Source organism: Aspergillus fijiensis, assembly GCF_003184825.1.
Source record: "Aspergillus fijiensis CBS 313.89 unplaced genomic scaffold BO72scaffold_65, whole genome shotgun sequence".
Classification (NCBI taxonomy): domain Eukaryota; kingdom Fungi; phylum Ascomycota; class Eurotiomycetes; order Eurotiales; family Aspergillaceae; genus Aspergillus; species Aspergillus fijiensis.
In genome coordinates, this window is record NW_024469041.1 from 168,378 (window position 1) to 187,004 (window position 18,627).

Sequence of the window (18,627 nt, forward strand, 5' to 3'; positions counted from 1 at the left end):
ATCCTGGTATAGTAGACATTATATATTCAGGCTGCAAGTAGATAAGACAAGATCCAAAGAGTCTATGTTGATCAATTACCGCTATGGTGGATATGTCCGGGCATTTCGAGAACAACCAGACGTACTAGATATTGGAAGACTTAAAGACCTTATAATCCTCCCATCTTCCAGGGGCAGTAGAGCCGATTTTCACGTGGCGCCACTCCCCGCCAAAGTATCAGGTCTACCCTCTACCCGCCCGTATGCACCTGTTGCACGACAAGAACCAACCAGGTGCCTGACCATCGTTTGCTGGCGGTCCTGCATGACAGCCTGGCAGTGGCGACAAGTCGCTTTCCGATAGACGGGCCGTCCTTCGCCGCCGCCGCCCTCCCCGAGGAGATTTCGAAATAGTCTCGTCGTAGTTCGGCGGCGAAGGCGTTTTCTTCTACCGGTTGAGTCCTGCCCTGAAGACATGTCTGCACATGGGCCCTCATTGCTCGCGTGCGGTCGGTCACAGCTTCGTGGCAGTGGCGGCATACGATTCGGGTGTGTTTGATATGAGTAACCAGACCTTCGTCGTCGTAGTGGGAGCGGGCGTGATCCTCGCGGCGGAGCGCATTGATCTGGTTTTGTCTTTCTCTCTTATTCTCTCGCACACGTGTTGGAGATGCCATTTCAGCGAGAAGGTGACATTGCGCATGAGCCGCTTGCAAAGGTGACACTGGAGGAGTTTGGTCCCATCTTTGCCGACCTTGACGTCGAAGTGCTGCAGAAGGTCCTCGTCCGCTTCTGCTGCTGGGTTAATGAGCTTCGGGCACTCCGGCGCAGACATGGTTCCGTTCTTACCTGGGAGGACTGAGTTTGATGTATGGGTGAGAGTTGAAGAGGTGTCAGGTGAGGTTGCTGTTCAGGCGATTCCGGTCAGTGAAGAACACAACTGTGACGAGAAGAGGAGTCTTGAACGGGAATTTATACAATTTCTCAAGCAAGAATCCAACATTCAATTCGATCTTCTCGGAAGGGAAACCCAAGATTTTCATTCATCAGGGTCAGGATCTGCCATCAAAGAGTTCGCGGATATTGCCAGTGAATGTCCAATGTAGAATAGGTTTCCAGAGAAAGATGTATGCGCTCAAAGAGCAAGACATTGGGAACCTGGCTCTTTAGTAACGCGTCTCAAAGACATACTTACAGGACAAGGAGTTCTCTTGAGGTGTTTGCAAACTGGGAGACTCGGTATGGCTACCATAAGGCCGGAATGTTCATTGTATGTCTGGTCTGGTCCTTTTCTTGTATGTGGATAATGCAAGCGGCGACTTTGAAACTTGATGTGTCGTGCAGTGGACACAGTTTACATGAGATATTCATCTACACATTGTGTCGGGGAAATGTCATGTAGGAAAGATCGTGTGAAGGAGTTGATTAAGCAAAGAGAACTCATGGCGATGGCTTGAAGGTAGAGATACGGTTGAGATTCTGATGACTCTACTGGCCCATAAAGGAAAGTCGGATGCCTTCGAGATTCATGGAATTGGTGAAGAAGGGAGAAATCTAGAAGAATTCGCCGTGGTTACATACTCGCGGTTTCGTTTGCACGTCACATGACCCCGATGACCTCAGGCGCTACACACACGCCCTTGTCCTTCCCCCATTAGGCAATATATCATTTGTCATGGTGTTTTGAACAAGCGAACACATACAACCGGTAGACCATCCAGCTGGTATGGGCCATGAGGCCGTTGATCATAGGACTAACCGCACCTCCGCAATCTGCGGATGGTAACACGGTCATCCCTATTCAAGATCGTTTATGATGGAGGACGCCAGTCTGTTCCCAACACGGAAAGAACTCGATCACCGCGGCGGTGACAAGGTTCCATCGATCTTCTAACAGATTTACATAAGATACTATAAGTTACTTCATAGCTCCAGTGTAATGGTCAATAAACTCGGATAATCAAAATTCAGATAAATTAGCATTCGAATGCGGCTATCCCGCCTATGCTAAAGTGAACCAAAACAAATACTCAGTTCAATACGCCTGACACCTCTACTTCAACAAGCGCAACCAGGAATCTGAAAACAGCCTCCAGTTCAATCAGAGCTCCTAGCAGGACACTCCTTGACCAGATGCACCATCTTCACCCCCCGATCCGCCTTCACAACCTCCCCGCAATCGCGGCACTTCACCCACCGACCCGCCTTCTCACCCCGGAAGAGCAAGAACTTGCGGCGCATCGCGCACCCAGCCAGATGGTTGCAGAGCGTATACCGCTTATTGCAGACCTTCCGGTCGCAGTCGCGGCACTGCGCCTTCAACCGGAAGCCCTTAGTGCCGATCACGAACCGCTCGCGCATCTGGTCCGTTGTTAGCTTGCTGAATTCGGGTGGTTGGCACTGTTCTCCATCGTAATGCCATTCTTCAGCCCCCTTTGTCGATGTCTCATCTTTGGCGGCGAGATCGCAGGAGGGGGGGCACTTACCCAACTTACACTTCTTCTGGTCGGCGGCACGCTTTCTGCGACCCGGGCAGAAGTGCAGATGGAGCTGCAGACTAATGGCGGACGGGGAAGAGGCGCGGCTGGTCCAGAACATCCAGCAGTAGCGGCATTGCGCTTTGCATGAGACGTGGTGGGCTCTGTCCTGGGTCGCTTCACCGTGGGTGGTGACATTGTAGTAATCGTGCCACATGGTCGGACTGGCGTTCTGCGCAGCGCTGGTCGAGGGAGCCTGTCGCTGTCTCTTTGCCCACCGCCGAGACTTGGGCTGGACGCGCTGTTTGTTAGTAGGCATGATGTTTGTGTTGTGTTGTTTTGACTTGTGTTTTTGCGTTTTTTTGTGTGAATAAGGTGAAAGTCGTGATGGGAGGAAGACCTGAATCATCAGAAGAAATGATCGCTTTTTATAATGAACGCAAAGCATTGTTCTGGGACTGCGGACCCTGCTGCTAACAGGTGCATCTCGTTTCTTGTCAAAGAATTTGTTGAAGAGCTCCAGCATCTTCCGTATCTAGTAGACAGTCTCCATGGGCTTTCTCAAACCACAAAGAAAAGAGTTATCTCCGGTGCTTGAACGAAAGGAGATCTCGGGTTGGCTTATAAGGAGATTTCCATAACTGGCTTTGAAAAATATGTTATCCTTGAATTGGAATAGGGGGCAGTCTAGTGGTTGCGAGCTGGCTTCAAAGCTGGATTGGTGGAGATTACTCACATCGGTTGTTGTGCTTTGTGGACAGAATCATAGCCGGAGCTCTTCACAAACCATCATTCGCGTTCGCAGCTTAGGGGCTAGGATCAGATTCCGAGTACCGAACAACCATTGACTTACATGCATAGTCTCTGCACAGAGAGCTTCAGTGTGTTGAACAGCGCATGCGTGATTAAGAGCTACCTGAACTCGTTAGCCAAGGTATGGAATGATATTCTCAACAATCGGTCAACAACAGTGAAAGTCATTTGAACGCAGCTCCAACCCGTTTACGTTAGATGTACCGTTCCCACATATTGCTTGATGAACGAAAGCAAGGCACCATAGTTATATACAGTTCGCCTGGGGATCATATTCTAATAAAGGTAGATAAAACATCATACGCCGTATCTTCACACCAGCCGCGACATGGTATAATGAACTAATATAACACATAAAGAACGATCAGAGAACATAGCTCAGAAGCGCCTGAGCCTTGACCACAGTAGCAATATGCCAGGGTAGTGTACCCTGTTGCACGGCCCGAGTGCCCCGGGCCCGAGCTAGAGTCGCAAGATCACGGTACATGCTCAGGATCTCTCGAAGAACGGCGTCATACGAAGCTGAAGAACGCCTTGTGTAGATGATGTTAGCCCCCATGGTATACACTCCGTCCCCGTCGGTAGAGCCTCTCCTGCGAAGTAGGTATCCGCTGGCCAGCGCGGGTCGATACTCGGTTTGATGCATAGAGCTATTAAGACGATGGGACAAAACAACGCCCCACGTCTCATCGCATATGTCCATGAGGAGGGATTCAGACTCTATCTCAGGATTGGTATCTGTGGGAGTGGGGGCGTTCAGAGGTACATTCGCTGCGCTTGGAGGAGTGGGCGCAGTGCTGATTTGGTCGGGTGAGGAAATGCTAGGATTCGGCGTAGCAATGGGGGTGGTTGAAGCAAGAGGATTAACTGCGCTCATGGGCAGGGGCAAGAACGGTGGCTCAAGTGTAAGATCGGGCGTGGTACCGACACTCAAGATCGTTAGTTCTAGATTTGCTGATCTAGACTTGTTGTACTGTTCTGTGAGGCTTGTCCAGGCTGAAGTTGTCAGTAACCATGAAAAAACTCTTTGCAGTGGCACACTTACTGTCAACCTCTTCCTGATCCACAGGATCTGTGTTGGCGATAATAACCCGCCAGCGCGCCTGGGTCCTGTCCATTATGTCCTTCGTTGCTCCCCAGATTTCACCGCGAACTTCCGCGATGCTCCTCACCGCGGACGAGTTGCGAAAGCGGAGACAATAGGACATGGTTCGCTGCAGTGCGCCGGTGTTATCTGACCAGGCCACGCTCATCCACCTTTGATCTTGACTTCTGGAGCACGCGATGTGGAGACACCTGCCTTCTTGCAGTGGAGAAGTCTTCTCAGATGAGAGTTTGAAGTTGATGGCCTTGGGAAGTGGTTCTGCAAGAAGCATTGGAGGGGCGCCATTCACCAAGCTAGAATGAGGCGATTTTGGTGGGCACCGGCTATAGACCTCGAGGGCTAAGTTTAAGTACTCTGCTTGAGGAGGCACGACTAAAGATTCATTTGACATGAGAAAGTCGAAGGGAATTATCTGCAACACAAGCTCATTGAGTTGGCGGGCCTGCTGCCTGTCAGCATCGGCCACATATCTTTGGAACAGACTCCAGAAGGCCGAACAAATATCGACCAAGGCCGCAGCGTGAGCAAAGGGGTTGACGATATAGATGACCAGATTGTTATCCTTGCCGGGCGCACTCTGTTGCAAAGCCGTTCCTACAGCCGGGTTAGCGCTGGGCCTCAAAGTAAAAAAGAGCTGACATACCTAAGTCCTCACAGATCGTCTTCAAGGATTGCATGATAGATGAATAGCGCGTGTGTGACAAATCGATGTCCCATGAGCCCATACCACGACTGAACAGGTTTGAGCCATTCCCCCGATCATGATTACCAAGATTGCAGCCAGAATATACCAAGCCCAGACGGTCTAGAAAGGTATCCGCAGCTTCTGTGGCGATATGGGGATGGATACAATAAGCTAGTATATCCTTCTGGCCATGGGCCGGTCCTAACCCAAATGTTTCCCAGAATGGGATTGCTGGTGGTAGTGTTTCCAGAAAGTCTTTGCCGCGGCAGACGCGTAGATGTGGTGGGCCGAGGCGAGAAATGGTGCCCTTGCTTGTGTCTCTCCGCTGCGAAGATTGTCGGGCCTGAGTGGTAGGCGAAGGTGCTACAGGATCCTGCAGAGAGACGAAGCTATTCAAATCGAGCCTTTCTAGCCCGCCCATGAATGATTCGTCATCAACGCTTTGCGGGGAATGCGCCTCATTGCCACAGCCTGGGATACCAACGACCCCATCATACTTGTGGTCGAGAGAAGATTGTGTGATTTGATCGACCAGGATTTGGGCAATCTGGACTTGCAATTCTTTTTGAAGAAGGGCAGGGAATGTCCGGTTTTGAGAGAGTGAGAAGTAACCGGTCAAGGACCAGTCGGAAAAGGTTGATAGGAAGTTTCCCAAGAAGACGGAATCCTCGGGACGCTGAGTTGCTGCGTCTTGGTCCGCGTTCATCGAAGTCTTTTCTGGGGACAAAGCCAATGAGGTACCGGAATTTGAAAGACTGCGTTTTCTTTTGCGAGTGGGGTATGTAGCCGGTGAAAGATCGCTCTCAGCTTCACTCTCAACGTCGTCAATGCTCGCAGCGTCGCTTAACTCGGAGTCTGATGTTGCTTCCTGAAATATGTCGTCCAGCGAACTGCCATGCTCATCGAATTGGTTTACACCCGCGCTTCTTTTCGATGTTGTAGTGTGGCGAGGAAGGCCGATGGTTGGGATATCACTGCTCGCGGTGTTGGTGTTCTCAATAGGGTCTTTCCCACGCATTTGGAACCAGAACTTTCCTTCATTACTGTACTTTTGATCCCAGCTGGAAAGCCCCTGCTTGAAATGAATGGGTTTATAATACCCCGGCATCTGCCCTTGCTGGGGTGATGGATGACTCTCGGCTCGTGGCTCAGGGAAAAGAAATTTCTTGACCTCAACCGGACTCAGTGGAGGGCTTATAGTGCCGACATTGTCTTCTTGGGGCGATGGCAGAGGGACATCCTTTTCATGCGGAGGTTGTTCGCTCTGAGCTTCCGTAGCAACATCCATTTTGTCAGCTTCAGGCTCAAACCTCTGATCTTTGACAGCTTCTTGCACAAAGCCGGGAAAGGTGTGCTCAGCCGGCGTAGGTTGTGCTTCAAGTTGCTCTGTTACAGCAAAATCCGGCATTTCATGCATGGGATCTGCGTGATCTCCTTCGTCCATACGGTCAAACCCCGGCTCATCGAAGAAGCTGAAGTCTGCATCCGTGATCCCCTTAGCTCCAAAATCTCTCTCGTTCATATCACCAAACAGATCATCATCATCGTTGGTATCGTACAGTCCGGATCCAACAGCAAGACCTGCCGAAGGACCGAAACCCATTGTCACATCCATTGCAGAGCGATCCTTGCTGTGTGGCTGGCCGAAAGAAATTTGCCTGGTCTGCTGAGGAAAGGCTGAACCGTTATATAAGTCTTCAGAAAAAGCATCCGAGGAGACTGTGGTAGGATTGAGCCCTGCTGTCGTGGCCCCGTCTGGTGGCGTGGGATATACAAGGCCTGCAGTCTGTAGGTCTGGGTACTGTGAAGCCCGAGAAAGGCTTTCCAGTCCTTCAGGTAAGCCAACCGTATCGGGAGTGGGTGCATCTTGGTCCTTGGTCTCTGTTTCCTGGACGACAGATAGAGGCTTAGGGCTCGTTTCGTTAAGGTTGGGCTTCTCTAATACGTGCCACTTTTCTGCAAATTCTAGAGGGTTATCAATGACAGCACAGACGCTTTCCATTTCACCATAGGAGTCTGAAGATGCTGATTTTGTCCTTCTGAAGCAGTATATAGCCGGCCAAAGAATTCGCTTGAGAGGAAGCGTTGATAAGCCCCCATCGTTCGGCCGCCATGTCTCCCCAGCCAGCCTAGAGTAGAATGGTTCCCAGACTTCAACCTCCACCCATGAATCTTCACCGATGCCATTCACTGGAAGACCAAAATTGGCAAGCCAGCCCAGCACATTGGCCATCCACTGTTTGCGATTCACCGGGTCCGACTTATCAGACCCCACGCCCCCGGCGCTGTAAGGGTACGGAGAAGAACCCACCCTCTGAGCTGGGTTTGTCGTCACTAGTCTGGCAATCGATCCGCTTGGAGAAAGCCAGAGATCTGTGCCAGGAGGAATGTCATGGCTTTCTGGAGAATCTTCAGGGCTGCACAATCTCAGCAGACCAGGTTGTGGTACGGTTTGCAAAGCCACAGTTAGTTTCCCAGCAGATATCAGTTGAACTTGAAGCGTAGTCAGCGCTGGAGCGAAAGCGAGGCTCTCAGCACTGTAGCCGACTGTCTCGTGGAGACCTCGTTCGTCTAACGTGAGCAGGGTCCGTGACCCCAGCGGAACTGCACCGATTTGCTGTATCAATTGAAGACTTAACGTTCCCATCAGAGCTGAAATGAAAGAAGCGTAAATCGTGACGAACGGTGTAGGCGCACTGGGTCGTTGCGGCCCGGCTGCGCCTGTCGCAAGTTGAGGCTCCGCTGACAGATTCTTGACCAAATCTGACGAGGAAACACTGCCAGAAGAAGACACTGTGAGGCTATGGGTCAGCACTCACTGCAGCGAAAAGACTAGCTTTGCGCTCCAAGAGATCACGTACCTTTCAACGTAGTAGAGCCGACGAGAAGCCTGCCCGTGTCATCTTTACCCCGACTTGCTGCCACAGAGGCCAGGGCCTCGAAGCCAGGAGTAGAGGAGAACGTCCAGAGACAGAGTCTTCGAGGATAGCTTGAAACCAAGCAATCCAGATTCCTCAGCCTGAGCTCAAGATCTTTGAGGCGGCTGAGATGTTTCAAAATGGTATAGCCATTTGCAGGAGATTCGCCTGGTATATTGGTTATACCAGGCTCCTCGGTATAAATTCTCCAATAGATTTGCGAGAATCCATCCTGGAGATCAGGTTAAATGGATGCTTAAGGTGCTTGCGGGCAAATGACTTACAATGACGCGTATGTTGGTGACGGACCCGCCTGGAAAGTCCATGGTTATATTAAAAGCCCCTTTGGAAATACTGGCGAATGTTTTTTTTTTAGCTAGCCAGGAACGCTTCCACTGGCGAAATAGAATTCATCTCCAGGAGCGCATTCCCAAATGCTCATATCTCAGTGCGATAACATGGAACCCTTTTAGCAGTCAGTAAACAGATCAGCTTCCTGAAGCCATCGCTCTTTGGAAGTTTAAGGGTTCGCGATCGAGGTAGTACCGGAGTAAGGGGGGTAAAGGCGTATGTATATATAGGATACTGATGTATTTTGTCAAAGAATACCACGCGCCATGAAGCAGCAGAAGAGATACAAAAGCTAAGCCCTGAGAGAGGGAGATGGATAAATGGATGGAGGGATGGATGGATTGGATTAGGTACGATATCAGCATTCCCGAAGAGGCGAAATGGCCGCTGATTTCCCCCAGATGTTCCGATGGGGCCCTTCGATTTCGCAGCCGCCATTCAGTCTTTCACCAATTCAGTTCCAGTTTCCACTCAGCAACGGAGCTTGGTTCGGCCCGCCCCAGCCAATCAGATAGAATGGCTTTCCGCGGCATCACGTGCTCACCTCCATCAGCTATCGATACCGTAATATTCTGGATCGCGGCAACTTTTTTTGCCCGAAAAAAAAAATAAGTCCCTTATCGACTTTGACTGGCGCTGCGCTGCGATTTTCAACGCTCTCACCTCGCCATGAAGCTCTCCAACCAGTCGGAGGTCCCAGTCTACAGTGAGCTTAACAGGTCATAACATTCCGAATGAGACACTAACGGTTTTGCAGCGATCTCGGGCTCCAATACTGCCCGCGAGGTAAGAACTTGGTAGCATTCCTGCAAAAACAGCAAGATTGATGCTGATGGTATATGATTCTAGCTCCCAGAATGGCTTGCTAGGCGGAGAAAGAGGAGTTTGAAGAATGATCCGGAGTGGGCGAACAGAGTTGAATTATTGCAGGTCAGGACCCGACCACCATCCATCTTCGGCTCTTATCAGTTTCTAATCCTTCCACTAGGACTTCGGGTTCGAGGAAGCCAGTCGATGCATTCGCGTTAGTGAAGATGGAGATTGGGTTATGAGCACAGGTATGCGCTTGCGCAGGCATCGACTGCTCCGAACAATCAACTAACCCGCATCCCCGCAGGAACGTACAAGCCGCAGATGCACGTTCACTCGTTACAAGCTCTGTCCCTGAGTTGTAAGTCTTTGATGAGAATTTCTACTTCGAAGTCTTCTTTTTGCTGATTTCACCGGCAGACGCGCGTCATACGGATGTTGAAAACACTACCTTCCTTCTACTCTCGTCGGACTACTCCAAGTCCCTCCACCTCCAGTCCGACCGCTCCCTCGAATTTCACACTCCTTCGGGCATGCACCACAAGACGAGACTTCCCAGATACGGACGTGACTTGGTATACGATAGACAGTCGACAGAGGCTTTGGTGCCAGCGGTTGGTGTCAACAGCGACGGCATGGGAGAAGTTTTTCGATTGAACCTGGAAATGGGACGATACATGCGAAGCTTCGAAGTTGATGTGGGTGGCGATGACTTTACGTCTGCTGGTGGAGGTACATTGCAGGGTGGAATCAATACGGGCGCTGTCAATACAGGAGCAATTGCCGAGGAAAGTCACAATCTTCTTGCCTTCGGTACCTCAAACGGGACTGTCGAATTCTTCGATCCTAGGGCGAGAAGCAGGATCGGCACTCTTGTATCGCCCGCGCACGGTCCCGATGAGTCTCGACAAGAAATCACAGCGCTGGAATTTCACAGATCTGGTCTCACGCTCGGTACGGGTTCTTCGAACGGGCTCATCTTCCTCTATGATCTGCGCATGTCCCGACCCATGTTGAAGAAGGACCAGGGATATGGCTTCCCCATTCACACATTGAAATTCCTCCAGCCTTCCACCGCCTCCCGCGAACAGACCCTGGAACCCAAGATTCTCTCGGCGGACAAGAAGATCATTAAGATTTGGGATCCCCGTGATGGAAGCCCATGGACATCTGTTGAGCCTGCTGTGGACATCAACTCGGTTGCTTGGTGCAAGGATAGCGGAATGCTTCTCACGGCCAACGAAGGGCCTTTGCAGCATTCGTTCTTGATTCCCCAGCTTGGACCATCGCCTCGCTGGTGTTCGTTCCTCGACAACCTTGTGGAAGAAATGGCGGAAGACCCCAACGACCCCAACGCATTCAACCCCAGCCAGGCGGGCTCTGTTTACGACAACTATAAGTTCTTGACCGTTCCTCAGCTCAAGACTCTCAACCTGGATCACCTCATTGGCCGGACCAGCCTTCTGCGGCCTTACATGCACGGTTACTTTGTGGCTCAACAGCTCTACGAAGAGGCCAGGCTTATCACCAACCCCTACATGTGGGAAGAAGAGCGTGCCAAGCGTGTTAGGGAGAAGATCGAGAAGGAACGTGAAAGCCGTATCCGTGGCAAGAAGAAGGCCGCCGTCAAGGTCAACCAGAGACTTGCCGAGAAGCTGCTCAGCATCGAGGAGAAGAATGAGCGCAAGAGGGCGCAGCGTGTCCTCAAGAGGGGCGGCGACGATGACATGGTTGATGCTCCTCCTACCGCCGCCGCTGCCACAACCACCGAAGAAGCTGACAAGAACCCTCTGGGCGATTCCCGTTTCGCCAAGCTCTTCGAGGACGAGGACTTCGCCATCGACGAGACATCGCGCGAATTCCAGCTTCTCAACCCCAGCACCGCGGTCGAGGCGCCTCCCCGCAAGGAAAGAGGCCTCACCGCCGTGGAACAGGAGATGGTCGACGACGTCCGGGGCAGCTCGGACAGCTCCGATTCGGAAAGTGATGGCGGACAATACAAGTCCAAGCCCGCCGCTTCCAACAAGATCTCCACCGCCTCCTACCGCCGCAACAAGCAGGGCCGCAACCAGGAAGCGCCCCGCATGGAGATCTCTTCCTCGACCAACGTCAGCTCGACCCGTGACCGTTCCTTCGGCTCGCGCGCGCAGAACATGCGCACCAGGGATAAGCCCTCTCGTCGGGGCGGGGTGGTCGGCGAGCGTGAAGTCACCTTCACTCCCGGCGCTGGCAGACAGCAAGCGAAGAAGAGTTTCAACCGACCCGAGCAACAGTCCACATCCTCCCACAATTTCCGGGCCAAGGAGCGTCGCAGCGCTTCCGGTAACACCTTCCGCAAGATGTAATACCATTTCTTCCGACCCATCGAGTCCTACGGGCCTGGCCAGATCGGCCGATCACCAACTGCTGCTCCTGCTCCTGCTACCGCTGGTAGTCGTGGTGGTGGTGGTGGTGGTCTGTCATCCTACATACCGAGTCAATCCATGCCCGCAGCTTCTAGCCCCAGCTGCTTCCCGCAACAGCCTTGTCGTCATCGTGTCGTGCGGAATAAGCTGGCTGACTGGACCCCTCTCATCCCCTCCCCTCCCTTGTCCAGCTGCAACTCACAACATTTACGCACGAGGGGTTCCTGGCGCACGTCACATGACAGGATCCGCCACATCAACCCCGATCATGTCAACTATACTACCACCCTTATACCCCACCATGAGGATTTCCGCCCCCTCCTCTTAACTTATCATCCATGATCTTCCCTAGCCCCGCCTACCTTCCTACCATCGACCTCACATCTACCTCCTACCTATCACAAGGCTCAGCCCAGCACAGGCAAATCACATCCTCTCGTTGTTCAGCCAAACGAGAGGCTAACCGGTTCTGGAAGTGCACGATAGCCCCGGCCGGGCTCTAGTCTAGGCTTCAGCAGCCCAGCCCAGGCTATTCGGGTGCTGGAAATGAGTCACTACATCATTATCGCCAATCTTATGAGTCAAACTGTCTTCAATCAGATACAATGTACCATACCTAAAAAGTTTGAACATTGGCACAGCAAAGGAATTGGTGGCGCATTTGTTTGCCTTTCTCTAAAACCCCCAAGGCATTGGAAAAAGTTTTCTTTTTTCTCTCCTTTTTTCTTTTCTCAATTCATAGACTCATACCCCGGCGGTTAGGTTAATGCATATTTCAAAAATTTTAACTTCGTTGTAAACTAAGACGGCTCTCCGAAGCTGGTGTATTATGTCCAAAGGCTCGTATACCACCACACAAGCTTATTACAGTCCGTCTCTCTGGGTCCCGTTGTCATAGCGTCGGAAGAGGATTTTGTCCCAGTAAAAGCAAGGTCGAGGATCTGCACAAACGTGGCGAATTGAGAAGTGAGAATTGTAGCAATGTAAATAGATAAAGATAAGATAATAGAGTCAGATCAGAAAGGACAGATCAATGCCCATGAGAATATTAACTGTAAGACGCTCGGAAATTCGATACAAGAGGGATAATCCAAAAAAAAAAAAAAAACAGAACGAAGGAAGAAAATACGAAGGACGCTGTTTCCACGCCAGAATGCAAAGGGGGAAGTAGAACGGTAGTATGACAAACATGCTTTGCAACCCAAGAAACAAGAAATTCGGGACATCAAGTCAACCTTATTCGCCGATCCAGACGCACATTGCGGAAGTGCTTGGAGATCCAGTCTATAAACTTACCAGCCGCCTTGAGATAATGAAGGGAAAAAATGAACATCAAAACAATACCGAAAATGTGAACAATGTGTGAGTGAATAGAAGGAAATTGGTGGTATGTGAGATGGTGGAGAAAGCGGTCAAAATCAAACATCCAAGATGCAGAAAGCATCCGAGAAGATAATCAGAGTTAAAGTGTGGGTGTGAGAGGTTGATTGTAGTCCTTTCATGGCCAGACAGGGAAGCCAGAAAGACCGCCGGCTCGCCTGCCGCCGCCTCGTCTCGATCCGCCGGAATTACCAGTGGGGTCAGCGCTATGATTGCCTTGCCTGCCTTCCTCAAAGCTTCGGCGAGAGGCCCCGAAATCACTCATCGCAAACAGCAACGGTTCGTCCTCCTCAACTTGCGATTGCGGAGGATTATTGCGGCCGGTGCTGGGTCGTCGGCCCTCAATCATTGAGGTACCGCTGTTGCTCCCACTGGCGTTGCCGTCACGATCGTGATCGCGCTCGGTGAGATATGAAGGAATCGTTGAGCCACGTGCAAGGCTACCTGACCCGGAGCTGAGAGACTGAGGGCCGGAGAGGCCTCGTCCACGAGAAAGGCTAAAACGCGGCTGATACACATGATGACCCGACGTGACTGCTGACGGCCCCGACGCGGCTGCACCTCGATGGGTACCCATCGTGCGTGTTGCAGTGCTAGGTGCCAAGGATGGATCCTCAGTGCCGGGCGGGGCCTGCTGCACTCTATGCGTCTGATTCGAACTGGCCTTATCGCTTTCGTAATCATGCTGACGTTGCATGGCACTGAGGCTGCTGTTGGACCTGTCCTCAGCTCCCAAACTTATGCTGCGAAGGTTGAAGGGGAAAATTTCCTCGTCATCTGTCGTAATTGTCCGTCGACGGTGAGCAGCAGAGCTTGGCCGACGATACGTGGGTGGAAAGAGTGACGTGGGTGACGTAGGAATATCGATTGCATTTACGTTCGATGGGTTAACCATGGCCGTTCCTTCACTGACGTTCTCATCGAGGGGCGAGCTGTGGTCGACATGTGACTCTCGTCGATCGTTGTTCCCAGGATCATTATAGTCAACAATACTGTTCGAGCTCAAGCGCGAAGGAATAGCCGGGGTGTGGGGGGTGTGGGGGGAAATAGGCTTTCCCGGTGAGGAAGCCGTAGAAATTGAAGTGCCAGCCACCATTGGCGGAACACTAGACAACTGCCTGCTTGATGAGATGGACGAGCGATGAAGCATCAATGAGGAGGTAATGGAATCCGATAGAGCAGCATTGGAGTCCTTCATGCGTTGAAAGCGACTCAACGCAGCAGATGGGGCCGTTGTTCGGCGTCCTTGATCGTCACGAGCAGTCGACTTCGAGTTGCTCAGCAAATCTTTGTGCATATCCAGCGACTTTAGAAAGTCCGAAATATTCTCATCGTCAGCGTGGAGTGAATCAGCACTTGTCCCGGTTGCTTCCGCAAGTAGACCAGAGCCAGGTTGAGCGCTTGATGAGGTGGCACTAGCTCTCCCGCTTGAGGTATCATCTTCAGGCCTGGTGATGTTACCGGAAGAAGGCCTTGCACGACGGTGCGAGAAAGCGCTACTATATCTTGCGATAGAAGCAGGCCGCGGCGATGCAGAGCTCGAAGGAGCAACAGTCTGCTCGGAGGTGCCAGGCAATGACTTTCGGGTAGAGCTTGTTGTAGACGGGGGAGGCACGGGTTTGGCATCAGAAATAGGTATACGAGGCGCCGCTGTCGACCGCGGAGAAGCCACAAGCGGAGGATCAACAAGTGAGGGAGAGGCAGACAATGGCGGAGCTTTGAAAGGCTGGAAAGAGATGGAAGGCCGCCTAACGACGCCCGGGCTACCTTCACTGGCGAGAACAGCCGCACGGCCTATAGGACTTGCTTTGTTCATAGAAAGAGGCTTCCGAGACGATGATGCGGGTGGTGAGGGAGACGTGGCGCCAGCCTGCTGTGCAGCACGTAGGGCTGATATAGGACTGGCGCTAGTGGTAGGCCCGACATTATGGAAGGTCGAGAGGCTGCCATAGGCACGCCCAAAGTCTGGATCTTCGACAGTCCGTTTCTCAAGGGGTACTGACCCTACTTCCGGATTGGCGACTTTCATATGCGAATCTCGACTTGGAAGTGAGGGACGAAAGCCTTCATCATCGGCACCCATGAAACGCGAACTAAGAAGGGCTTCAGAATCATCTACACGGAATTCGCAGCTCGTTCGATATGTGACCTCGACGGAGAAGGGACCAGCAGGTGAATCCGTCACCCCAAAGGTGTACGTCTCCACAACTTTACCGCTGCTTTCAAACAGTGGCATCGTCAACCGATCTGGCTTCGAGCTCCCTGCATCGAGATTCCCCGCCGAAATACGGTATTTGATCCGCAAGGCCGGGTGTGCTCGAAGTCTGCCGGTGCGTTTTGCAAACTTCCAGGCAGGCAAGAATTTAGAATATGTGAACAAGGACCTGAACAGGACGATGCTCTTTTTGTAGATCGTAGGCAGAATAGAACCAAGATCCGTCGGTAGTTTATCAGACATGCCTCCGAGTTCCACCTTCCACCGCTCCAGAATCACATCGTCAGACCCAGCCGAGAGGGGCGCGGTAGATCGCCTTTCTGGAGACGAGGACAGAGACTCCAAAACATCAAATCGTTTCCCATGTTCATCCAAGGCAACGAGGCTTTGGTTGTTGGTGAGCCCTTTAGTGTCTAGGTATGTCTCGATAATCAGCGGCGGAGGCCGGTTCTCACTCGCGTCACATGTTCTCCAGGTTCGTAGTTGTTCTCGCAGCACGTCGGTATCTTCTAGCTCAACGTTGAACTACAGAATGTGTTAGTTGTGATCAACATGTCAGATCTATTCTGGGCGGCTTCGAGAGCTGAAGACAGACGGGGCGGTATCAGAGTAACGTACCCAGCGGTTAACCCTAGGAGTATCGGAGCCTTTGTTGAAGGATGGAGGGAGCTCAACGCGGGAATGAAGGATTATCAGAGCGGCTTTGGTATGGTAGTTCTAGATTAATACTTGTATCAGCAAAGCACCAGCAAAAAAAGAGAAAAAAAAAACGAGACCAGGTCAAGCACGTTAAAGGAAGCCCTACTGATATGATTTGGTTGAGTTTAGCTATGGCTTCTTTTGAGGGTCGTCGAGCTTGGCTCTGTTCTGGCGACTCAGGGCCCGTCTCTATCCCCAATCCTCTGCTTGATGTTCTAGGATCGAAGGCTGGGGAAGTTGGACGAGTGTCCTGCTCTCGATTGTCCTCCGAGCGGCTCGACCTGGTTGCAGATGCCGGTGGCGGAGGAGCCGGTGATCGAGGATGTTGGTGCATGATGTTTTGTTGTAAAGTTGAGAATCATATAAAGAGCAAGTAGTTGAATATAGACACAGAATCCAGAAGGACCGTGGAGCAGATCTGGTTGGATCAAGGAAATAGAAAGGTACCAGTTGCGCTGCGGATAGCCATGCTAACGGACCAAGCTGCCAAAAAGAATTTGTATAAGATAATGAACAACAATGAAACCGTAAAGGGGGGTGGGGGCGTTAGGCGCTAGGTAACAGGCACAGAATGGAAGATGTGAGAGAGAGGATCAGGTTCATGGTTTGCTGTGCTCAGGCAACAAGATGCTGAAGAGCATTCGGAGCATGGGGCCTAGACAACCTTGGGAGGCTTCTCCGCATTAACGACCGACTTGGGCGGAGAAAGGGAGAGGGGATGTGCACGGCGTCCTCACGTTGAGGGAAATAAAGCATTCAAGAATCCATCCTGCTTCACAATGTAGAGAAGGTCTGGTTCAAAAATGCAGCCCAGGGGGAGGGTGATGGGGAAAAGAGCAAGAAAGTTGAGAAAGGGAGAAAAGATGGGAAAGGATGGCGGTAGTGGTAGTTGTCAATGGCAGAAGGAAGATAAGTTAACTAACCTAGGAGAGGGAGGGAGAGCCAGACGGAACCTGGGCTGCGGAGGAGCAATGGATGGATGATGAGAGGGCGAACTGTTGTACTGTACCGTACGGAAACCAAGTGGTCTGTGACGCACACCCGGTGACTCGAGGGTCAAGTGCAAGTGCAAGTGCAAGTGCAAGTGCAAGTGCAAGCGGTCAGTCAGGCTGATGGCGGGTGCCACCACTGCCCTTTCAAAGAGGCTCTGGAGAAAGAAGTCAGCAAGGGATATAGATAAATAATTACTAGTTACTAAGCTCTCTTGCTTTGAATTTTCGGTTTCTATTTCCTTTTAGCACTAATTTGCTTCCACTTGGCACACCTCTTACACCCACAACACTGCAACTACAAAGGTCTCAGTAAATTGGAAGGCGGTCAAGAGCATAACCCGTGACGGTACATAGGCATACATACCAGACAGGGAAGGTTTGTTTCAGCCTGTCTTTGATCGAACAGCTCCGTGGAGCCGTCATGGACGGTAATCGGCACTGATAAGGAAATCCTCCTCATGACTTCATGGCTTGATAAACTGGACTGTACTCCGTACAGTAGTTACCTAAGTATAGATTCCTGACCACAATCGGCATGATGATCATTTATCTGCTCCGTCAGGTGGCTGTCACTTCCATACCTCCTTCATCTTACTTGTTACATATAATTACACATGGATGTACAGTATGTGAGTACTCGTAGATTCGACACATACTCGGTACCAGTATGCATTCATCTTGAAAATAAATGAACAGGGTCAATGGAAAGAAACAGGCTCTAGTCCCGATCTGGGCTAGCCGGGTACTGCGGGCGTGCGCTTGGGGCGATCAATCAACTTGCATGATAATCACCGCCCATGACAACATGCTCTTTTGCTGTTCTGAGCTGCTTGCGACATCGATCGGCCTGTGAATTATTTGTGGTTTGCAGCTGGTATTCTTTCAGTTCTTCTACCAATAACCTTCACATCTCATCTTTCTCTCTCCCCCCACCCCCTAAGAAAAACCCTCCGGTCAGCGGCGAATTTCTCTTCCAACCAAAGGTGCTAATCTACCTGCAACATGGAGAGAGGAATGGGGCTCCCATCATCCCCTGTTGGAGCACCCGCCAGCATGGACCACTTCCCCAAGTTCCTGGGACTGGCTGCCTCACCTGCAACGGCCTGCTGGTTAGGTGGAGAGCAGATGCTAGTTGCCCGGTCTACAAGGCACAGTGCCTTAGCGATTCCTTGTGAACTCTCAGGAGCTTCTCCCCAGCAACAAGAGCCAATCCCAGGACTCGCACTGTACAACGCACTACCGGCATGATGCACCGGAACTGCGGATTCTGCTGCAAAGGCGGCTGGCTAAGGCCTCTAAGACAACCTAGACTCTTCGATGATGACTCTGGATTGGAGCGTGGATAGCTAGCTACCCATGATTCTACTCAGGGCTAGTAGTTATATATGGATCAGACCCCCGACCAGGATTAAGTACCAGCGACCGAGCCCGAAGGTCGAGAGCTCGCTTGGTCGACATACGACCACCGACTTGATCCAGTCTGTTTGGGGCCAGTTGGTGATGCAGCTGTATGCATGAAATGTGAAGCTGGCTGACTCCGTGCTTCGTTCGTACCTTTGTCCTGTTTCCTTCTCGCTAATGATGGCCAGTCAAGCATCCTTGGCCTTTTGTTCGCTTCCACCACACAAATCCACATTTTCGTGCTGAGCTGATCACAGCTGCATTGCGCACGTAGCATACCTCTGCAGTTGTTAGACGTATGATAAAGTAGGTACTCGTGACCACTTGACTGACAAGATAACAAGCCCCTCTGAAGTAATTCTAACCGTGTGAACCTGTATGATGCAAAGCACTGGTT

General features: G+C 51.4%; 6 protein-coding genes across 6 annotated transcripts; 2 read left to right on the plus strand and 4 right to left on the minus strand.

Annotated features, from left to right (window-relative positions):
• Positions 1–230: 230 nt before the first annotated feature.
• Positions 231–814, minus strand: BO72DRAFT_462488 (uncharacterized protein; the record flags this gene model as incomplete). Its single annotated transcript, XM_040946563.1, has 2 exons — positions 231–605; positions 641–814. 2 exons carry the CDS (start codon positions 812–814, stop codon positions 231–233), a joined length of 549 nt encoding a protein of 182 aa, XP_040797057.1.
• Positions 815–1,896: 1,082 nt separating this feature from the next.
• Positions 1,897–3,353, minus strand: BO72DRAFT_252311 (uncharacterized protein). The gene is made up of 2 exons (XM_040940044.1): positions 3,193–3,353; positions 1,897–3,101 (listed from the first exon to the last, which is right to left on the minus strand). Exon 2 carries the CDS (start codon positions 2,980–2,982, stop codon positions 2,077–2,079), a length of 906 nt encoding a protein of 301 aa, XP_040797058.1. The 5' UTR covers positions 2,983–3,101; positions 3,193–3,353; the 3' UTR covers positions 1,897–2,076.
• A 124-nt stretch (positions 3,354–3,477) lies between these two features.
• Positions 3,478–8,646, minus strand: BO72DRAFT_452136 (uncharacterized protein). The gene is made up of 6 exons (XM_040945665.1): positions 8,524–8,646; positions 8,262–8,443; positions 7,921–8,209; positions 5,018–7,852; positions 4,315–4,968; positions 3,478–4,265 (listed from the first exon to the last, which is right to left on the minus strand). Exons 2-6 carry the CDS (start codon positions 8,301–8,303, stop codon positions 3,634–3,636), a joined length of 4,452 nt encoding a protein of 1,483 aa, XP_040797059.1. The 5' UTR covers positions 8,304–8,443; positions 8,524–8,646; the 3' UTR covers positions 3,478–3,633.
• Positions 8,647–8,997: 351 nt separating this feature from the next.
• BO72DRAFT_500461 (WD repeat NOL10/ENP2 family protein) lies at positions 8,998–11,483 on the plus strand (the record flags this gene model as incomplete). The annotated part of the gene is made up of 6 exons (XM_040948907.1): positions 8,998–9,034; positions 9,086–9,114; positions 9,178–9,258; positions 9,317–9,386; positions 9,446–9,499; positions 9,559–11,483. 6 exons carry the CDS (start codon positions 8,998–9,000, stop codon positions 11,481–11,483), a joined length of 2,196 nt encoding a protein of 731 aa, XP_040797060.1.
• A 1,422-nt stretch (positions 11,484–12,905) lies between these two features.
• Positions 12,906–16,653, minus strand: BO72DRAFT_252166 (putative autophagy protein Atg13). The gene is made up of 3 exons (XM_040940042.1): positions 15,944–16,653; positions 15,757–15,855; positions 12,906–15,663 (listed from the first exon to the last, which is right to left on the minus strand). The coding sequence occupies exons 1-3, from the start codon at positions 16,169–16,171 to the stop codon at positions 13,042–13,044; spliced, it is 2,949 nt and encodes a 982-aa protein (XP_040797061.1). The 5' UTR covers positions 16,172–16,653; the 3' UTR covers positions 12,906–13,041.
• An 891-nt stretch (positions 16,654–17,544) lies between these two features.
• Positions 17,545–18,106, plus strand: BO72DRAFT_252367 (uncharacterized protein). Its single transcript, XM_040940045.1, has one exon. It carries the CDS (start codon positions 17,627–17,629, stop codon positions 18,002–18,004), a length of 378 nt encoding a protein of 125 aa, XP_040797062.1. The 5' UTR covers positions 17,545–17,626; the 3' UTR covers positions 18,005–18,106.
• The last annotated feature ends 521 nt before the right edge of the window (positions 18,107–18,627 follow it).

Coding starts and splice junctions, on each gene's coding strand:
- BO72DRAFT_252311 (XM_040940044.1), bottom strand. CDS start 2,982: ATGCTGGAGCTCTTCAACAAATTCTTTGACAAGAAACGAGATGCACCT.
- BO72DRAFT_252367 (XM_040940045.1), top strand. CDS start 17,627: ATGACAACATGCTCTTTTGCTGTTCTGAGCTGCTTGCGACATCGATCG.
- BO72DRAFT_452136 (XM_040945665.1), bottom strand. CDS start 8,303: ATGGACTTTCCAGGCGGGTCCGTCACCAACATACGCGTCATT. Junction 8,210..8,261: donor TCACCAACATACGCGTCATT/GTAAGTCATTTG, acceptor CCTGATCTCCAG/GATGGATTCTCGCAAATCTA. Junction 4,266..4,314: donor GGATCAGGAAGAGGTTGACA/GTAAGTGTGCCA, acceptor TGACAACTTCAG/CCTGGACAAGCCTCACAGAA.
- BO72DRAFT_252166 (XM_040940042.1), bottom strand. CDS start 16,171: ATGCACCAACATCCTCGATCACCGGCTCCTCCGCCACCGGCATCTGCA. Junction 15,856..15,943: donor AACTCAACCAAATCATATCA/GTAGGGCTTCCT, acceptor GTATTAATCTAG/AACTACCATACCAAAGCCGC. Junction 15,664..15,756: donor CTCCTAGGGTTAACCGCTGG/GTACGTTACTCT, acceptor CACATTCTGTAG/TTCAACGTTGAGCTAGAAGA.